General features: G+C 46.2%; 2 protein-coding genes across 2 annotated transcripts in view; one reads left to right on the top strand and one right to left on the bottom strand.

Annotated features, from left to right (window-relative positions):
- Kif15 (kinesin family member 15) overlaps positions 1–3,592 on the bottom strand; it is a 46,633-nt gene extending 43,041 nt beyond the window's left edge. The window contains exons 1-3 of the mRNA XM_023700642.1: positions 3,503–3,592; positions 2,068–2,110; positions 1,382–1,571 (exon numbers count right to left, since the gene is read on the bottom strand). Of these exons, the coding sequence (XP_023556410.1) occupies positions 1,382–1,571; positions 2,068–2,110; positions 3,503–3,521 (252 nt within the window). The 5' untranslated portion in view covers positions 3,522–3,592. The remainder of the gene's footprint in view (positions 1–1,381; positions 1,572–2,067; positions 2,111–3,502) is intronic.
- A 139-nt stretch (positions 3,593–3,731) lies between these two features.
- On the top strand, positions 3,732–7,458 carry Kiaa1143 (KIAA1143 ortholog; the record flags this gene model as incomplete). Its single annotated transcript, XM_023700746.1, has 3 exons — positions 3,732–3,885; positions 5,887–6,031; positions 7,367–7,458. Coding segments are annotated over exons 1-3 (345 nt in total), but the record flags the coding sequence as incomplete, so codon positions are not given.

The raw sequence follows: 7,458 nt of genomic DNA, 5'->3' as shown, positions 1-7,458 counted from the left end.
CACAGCCTCTCCAACATTTGTTGTTGTTGATTTCTTTATGATAGCCATTCTTTCTGGGGTGGCTAAAATACATTCTACGATAACATAATAAAAAAAGATAGCTTAGATCTTTTTAACACTGTGATAACATGGAGGTCCTATCCACTACAGAAAATGGCTAAGCCATCAGGCCCATGAATCTCATATACAGTCACAGGCTTACCATAGACATCTATGGCTTTGGCCCCACACCATTAGAAATCGATCACACCCCAGTAGCTCTGAAATCTGACTTAGTGAGTGAGTGACTGAATTTAATTTAATCTATTTCAGTGTGACATACAGTTTATACTTCTTTTTTTTTTTTCTCAAAAAAAGATAGCCTCACTATGTAGCCCAAGCTGGCTTCAAATTTCTGATCTTTTTGGCTCAGCCTTCAGAATGTTAGCATTATAGACATAGGCCACCATACCTGATCTATCTATCTTATCTATCTATCTATCTTTCTTTTCTTTTTAAAAAATAATTTAGAGAAGGGCCAGTCAAATAGCTCAGCAGGTTAAAGCACCTATAAGCAGGCACAGGGGCCAGGGTTCGATCACAGGCATGTGCCACCAGGTTCAGTTTGTCCTTTTTTTTAAGTATCAATATTGTTTAGTTGATAAATGTTTCAATTCTTTAAAACAAACATATTCTTTTTTTCAAAAGTGTACATCTAAACTTTATACAGTATTTTGTATTATATGTTGCATGTAAGCATACTGGTACTGGTGTAAAATCCACAGCATTATACTTTTTGCACTCTATCTCTCCCAAGTTTATACCAAGTAATATGAATTTCATTTTCGTTTTTATGTATCACTAGATGCAGTCTTACCAAGGATGCAACAACTCTTACACCCTTACACCCACAGTTCATGGCCATGTGTGGCACCTGAATACTAAAACGTTACGAATGCACACTGAGGTGCTGCGAGAGGAAATATACACTAGATTCTGAGGGCTGAGCTAGAAAAAAGAGCGCAAGCTTTCTGAGTGATGATTTACACTGATGTTGATTACAGGTGCACACCTATAACCCCAGCACTCGGGAGGCTGACGCAGGAGGATCGCTGAGAGTCTGAGGCCAGCCTAGCTACAAAGTGAGCTCAAGGCCAGCCCAAACTGCACAGGGAAACCCTGTCTCAAGATACATACATACATACAAACAAAAAGGGGCTGGGATATAGCGCAGTGGTAGGGAGCCCTTGGGTTTGATCTCAGTACTGCCAAAGGGGAAAAAAGGAGGATGACCTGTTGAGAATAAAATTAGAAATCTGGCAAACTAAAGTGACCAAAAATGAAACCCTCACAAATACCAAAGGCTTCTATATGCCCCAAAAGAAGCTCCAGCTCTCTCTACCTGAGTGGTGTCCATGTCAGCTACATAATCAAACGTGAAGGTCTTGGGCTCTGGGTTAGAATGCAGGCGGAGGGTGGTGGAGGAGAGCACGGAGAGGCACAGGTTTTGCTCTCCATCTGCTGATCCTGATCGCAAGCCCTCTGCAGGCGGGCGGACTCGTATGAAAACTCTGATGGCATCGCCCTCGTTACTAAAGTGGAAAAGATGTAAAAAATAATAATAAAAAAAAAAAAGGTAGCGAAGAAGCCTCCAGAGAAAAGAAAACGGTCTGCGAATCCCAGTCTCAGACTGCCTCTAATACGTATAGCATGAGGCTTCCTGACGAAGCCCACCCCATTTAAACTGACCACTTTGAAGAGTCTCATGCAACCCAAGCCCTTCGTTAACTTACTCTATGACAACATCTTCACCATCTCTTACTAGAAATAAATTTAAAAGAAGTTCATGTCAAGGAGACACAAACACTGTCGCTCCTTTCATTTCCGCCTTACTAGCAATGACAGGACAAGTGATTCCAAGGGAGAATTAGGCAACTGATTCTACACTTTAGCCTCACAATAGAAGGCAGGGAAGTCACTACGTGATTTCCCAAGTTTCCATTTGGCTGACGACCAAACTAACATTTGAAACAAGTCCCCATGTTATGTTAAACAGTTCTCTTAGAAGTAACAAAATTCTTTTCTTACCTTGGTTGGTTAGACTGAGAAGTCACCACACTGCGTAAGTCAGCTAGAAAAAAAGGTGAGAGTCATAAGCAGCAGGTACAACTGCACTACGGAAGCTGCGCTTTCTCTAAGCTCCTGGGGCTCTTCAGCGCTCTCGCCTGGTGCGTCCCAGGCCCTGATCCTCTTCTCCATTCTATCCCAGCCTACTATGCTGAGGGTAATGCTCAGCCCAAACAAACAACCAAAAGATTAAAAGATGCATAAAAGTTCATCAAGTGGCTGTCATAGAAGACCTTTGGGACTGGGAGGGTAGCTCAGTAGCAGAGCACTTTCCTAGCATGTGCAAGGCTCTGGATTTGATTCTCTGTGCTCCAATCAATCAATCAAAGCCATATGTAGACATTCTCTGTAAAATTCTCTCAAATGTAATGTCCTTTATGTGAATAAAAATAGGCTGAAAACTAATTACAGAAACCTAAATACACAGTAAAAGAATAAAAAAATTATGGAACATAATGGAACACCACACAATAATGAAAAACTGCTACTACTTACAAGGGAGGTCAATGCTCAGATGTCACATTCAGTAAAAGCAGTTAAGAACAAAAGCATAACAAGAATATGCATCATGCCATTTCTATGAAATTCACGGTTAGACAAAACTACAGTAATCAGCAGTGATAAAAATCAGAGTAACTGCGGGGTTGAGGAATTGACTAGGAAGAGTACAGTGGGCACTTTCTGGGTGTACAAGGCACAGTTCTGGCTTTTTAACTGGGCAGCATCTGTATGGGTGAATTCACGTGAAAGTTTCTTCAATAGTATTCTGAAGATTTGTACTTTTTTACAACATGTAAGTTATACCTCAACAAAACAGTAAATTTTAAAGTCTTCTTGCTTTTAAAAGACCATAGGATCACTTTCAATGCCGTCTAGATAAATGCTCATCGATCACTGCCAGCATCTCACAGCACGAGGCGGCAAGGGTTTCGGGCAGGAGCACACGCGCCGGCCAGCTCTGGTCACACAGGACGCTGTCCGATCGCAGCTCCTGCTCACGGCGGCACAACGGTCCGCGTACGGTACGGTACGGTACGGTACTGGCCGCGCCGGGCCGGGCCGGGCCCGGCCCGCACTGGCCTCAGCCCCAGGGCGCGATCAGGGCTCAGGCTCCCGGAGCTCGGCGCCGCGGCCCCCCGCAGGACGCGCTTCGGTCTCTGCTTGCAAATGCCCTTATCTCAGGAGAGGCTATCCAAGGAGAGACGAGTGTTTGGGTAAGAAAGCCGGCTACGCCGGAAAGGCAGGACGCAGAGACCCGCGGAAGGGGCGAGGCGCGCACTTCCCGCGCAGCACCCGCCCACACTGTCAGCGAGGGACCCGCGGACGCGCTTCCCCCGCGAAGGGAACCCCGCGGTCAGGGGCCAGTGACGAGGTCGCGAGGCCCGGCAGTCCTTACTTTTGCATCCCGGAGCCATAGCGGCCACAGCCACGAGTCCGAGAGCCGCGCAGACCTCTGTCTCCTCACCCGACTACCAGCAGCGCCGAGCGCCTGAATCCCGCCCGCGCAAGATGGCGGTGAATTTGAATTAGGCGCGCGGACGTTGACGCACAGGGGCACCGCCCCCATCCCGCCTCCGCGCGGGGGGCGTGGCCGCGTGACGTCTTATGTGTGCGCCGTCGCCTGCGCGTTGTGCTCCGCGACCCAAGGAATTGAGTCTTCTTGGAGCTGTCATGAGCCAGCGAAACCGGGTGTCGTACGTGCGGCCCGCCGAGCCCGCGTTCCTGTCTCGCTTCAAGGAGCGAGTCGGCTACCGGGAAGGGCCCACCGTGGAGACGAAGGTGAGCCCGGGCCGGTCGCGCTACTTCGGGAACGCTGGCCTCCCGCCACTTAGGGCTTCGGCGGTGACCTGGAGACTAGGGACTGACCGGTGCGCCCTTCTGGTGGGCGTCAGATCTCGGCACTGCTGCCCAGACCATGGCAGCCTCTGCGTCTAGGGAGCGCTCCTTTTCCGAGCGATGCTTTGTTCTTTAGAATAACCGGACGTAGGAAAAGCGTCTGGTCTTTGCAGATAGGAAATAGCGCTTTCCTGTCTCTCTCTCACTCATCTCGGACCCTGATAGCGTCGTCCAGTTTTCCAGATGAGGAAGCTAAGGCCACTGGATCAAAAGTTTTGAGACGGGAGGCTTGAACATCCTTGGAGAAACGTCGAGGATTGGATCTATTTTATGATTTGTTGTTACCGTGAAGTACTTTAATGAAAAAAGTAAGCAAAACTCTCCTAACTCCAGGTCTGAATAGAAGAGCTTCAGGGGAGAACCACCCTGATCTAGTACAGGATTTCAGAGGAAATCAATTCTGAGCCTGCCAAGCTGTCCACCGGACTGGTTCACACCAGAACCTGCCCCACTGCTTTCAGTAATAACATACCATTATGTGTGGAGGGTGTATGAAGAAGTAAATTTGTTTACGACTCTGTGTCCAGTGCTTCCATTAAGACAAGAGGAAAAGAGAGGATATATTCGTGGATCTCCAAGGACTAAAACGTGGGTGGAGTCTAGAGGCTGAGAGAGAGAGGTACAGGATAAAGCAGTGGGTCCAGGCAAAGGCCCAGTCATGCAAGGCCCTGATGGAGACTAAGGCTCCTGAGAAGTGGAATAACATTTGAATAGCGTGAGCAGACGTATTTTGGTGTGCATATTTTCAGTCCACTTCTTAGAATTTATCATATGCTTCCAAAAGTGAGCAAAATTGTATATATAGCATTTCTCTTATAATAGGAAAAACAAAAACTGGAAACAACCACAATTTTTTAGAGGGTACAATGTATCATGAGATACTGTATTATATATGTGATTAAATTCAAGGCAGTGACTTGTAAAATCAAGCCTATAATAAAGTATTGTGCAAAGATGTTTTTTGATTGAAAAGTTGGGAGTGGGCTTTTATGATGCCTAGGAGTTAAAAATACCTTTTTTTTTTTTTTGTATTTAGTACATGGTCTCACTACACAGATCATACTCGTAGTGATCTTCCTGTTTTCATCCTCCCAAGCATTGGAATTACTTGTGTAGGCCATCAAGCCCAGGCTCAGTCGCTGTTTCAGCGTGCGGGGGATCGAACCGCTATCCCTGTGTCTGCCTAAGGTGTTTTAATCTGCTGAATCATCTGGCCGGCCCCCAAAACATCTTAGTCAAATGGCAAAATGTTATAATGTATAACTTGTATAGTACGATTACATGGTTTCTGTTATTCTCTGTTATATATGTTTCTGAAGTTTTGTAATTTAAAGGTAGAAAAATAGAAAAGTCACAAAATACATGTAGTATTGTTTATATCCAAAACATTTTATATTTTTGCATATTTGTAGACCCTCGGAAAATAGCTGATAGCATACCCACTAAATTGAAGCTGTTAAAAATATACTGCAAAGGAAGGAAAACCTTTTACATGCTGCTTTCTGTACTTCAGTGCTGTTTGACTACTTCTGGTCTAACTTGCATGAGGTGAGAAGTGTTGGTGAGAAGCAGAGGTGACAGCCCAGTGCTGCCTGGGAGTGACAGCAGTACCCACAGCAGAGGGCTACTGATACAGTAGCTGCCAGGCGTCCTGCTAAGCCGGAAGTGGAGCCCACTGGACAGGGACCCCAGGGGAACTGGCAGATAGACCTGTTCCCTGAAATGTCAAGGTTAGGCTCTTTGGAGTTACTTGAAAATTTACTTCCTACAACACTGAGTTGATAGTTGCCCTTCTCACTTTAATAATTACAGCTGTTTCTAGAGGCAGTGGTTGTATTTGAGTCATGGTCAGCAACCTACTGACTGTATTTGGGTTTCCCCTAGAGAATCCAGCCGCAGCTCCCAGATGAAGAGGGTGATCACAGTGACAAAGAAGATGAGCGGCCCCAAGTGGTGGTTTTAAGAAAGGGAGACTTGACAGCTGAAGAAGTTATGAAAATTAAAGCAGAAATAAAGGCTGCCAAAGCAGGTACATCTGAAAGTAACCTGGGTTTTCTAACAGCGTGAAGAGGCTAGTGTATGAAATATCTTTTCTTTTTTTCCTTTTTTTTTTGTATTTTAGGGGAAGGTCTACAGGGTGTTCAGGGTCTCACTACCAGATTGGACTCGTAGTGATCCATCAGTTCATAGTCTCCCAAGAGCTGGGATTACAGGTGCGCACCACCACACCCAGTCTCAGTTGCGAGCTCAGCACACCCCAGGGGCGGCCAGCACTGCAGGCCCCTGCGCCTGCTTGCAGGCACTTTAATCTGCTGAGCTATTTGGCGAACCCTAAGTGTATGAAATTTCTGTAGTTTATGTGATAGCGCAGTTCACTGGTGGAGACATTCCTTGGTTCAGATGAAGGCTCTGATGCTTACCAACTACATTATATAACCTTGAGTAAATTATTTGATCTCCAAGCCTCGAGGTCCTGTCAGTAAAATGTAAATAATGGGTATGGCCGCCTTTCTGGGTTGTTTGAGGATAAAGTGCAAATTTAAGTAAAAGCATCCTTTAGGCAGGTTTACAACTAGTCAACAAAGTCCATGTAGTTGGTATCTTTTCCTCTTTTGGAGACAGGGTCTCGCTATGCAGTTGAGGCTGGCGTTGAACTCACTGTGGAGCCCAGGCTGGCCTCGAACTCACAGTGATCCTCCTGCCTCAGCCTCCCAAGTGCTAGGATTATAGGTGTGTGCCACCGTACCTGGCTGTAACTGGTATCTGAAGGGTAGTATATAGTGTAACATGTACAATATATAATATAAATGTATTATGCCTAAACAGGACATTGTTGTAGGGGAAAGTACTATTTCACTCTTTAAAACCCCTATAGCCAGACATGATGGTACCTATGATCCCAGCCCTGGGGAAAGCTTCTGTTGAAGAAGCTGAGGCTGAAGCAGGTTTGCCCTGAGCCTGGACAACTTAGTGAGACTTTGTCTCAAAAAACAAAAACTTTGCAAGGACCAAAGAGCTGGAGATGTAGCTCAGGGCAAAGGCCCTAGACTCATTCTCCAGTACTGCAGACAACGCATCTGATGGGCTGGGGCACAGCTTGGTTGTACACAGAGTACAAAGCCCTGGGTCTGGCCCCAACTGCAGTGAACTGGGGGCGAACACTAGTGCGGAGCAGCTCAGTGAGACCTTATTGAGCCAGTGCACGTCCGTGGGGCATGTAGTGATGGGTGGTGGAGAAGACCAGACTGACTGGAAGCAAGGACACCCTTAGATGCAGTATGAGGTTGTCCTTGCCCTTTGACTCTCTGATACTAGCAGAATAATGAGGGGAGACGAAAATTCTTCTAACTTTGTTTTGCTTCAGATGAAGAACCAGCCCCAACTGATGGAAGAATCATGTATCGAAAACCAGTCAAGCGGCCCTCAGAAGAAAAATACTCAGGTTTAACAGCAAGC

The sequence above is a fragment of the Octodon degus genome, unplaced genomic scaffold (assembly GCF_000260255.1).
Source record: "Octodon degus isolate 3935 unplaced genomic scaffold, OctDeg1.0 scaffold00126, whole genome shotgun sequence".
Taxonomy (NCBI): Eukaryota; Metazoa; Chordata; class Mammalia; order Rodentia; family Octodontidae; genus Octodon; species Octodon degus.
The sequence above is the reverse complement of the archived record's forward strand: the minus strand, read 5'-3'. Positions and strand labels throughout refer to the sequence as shown.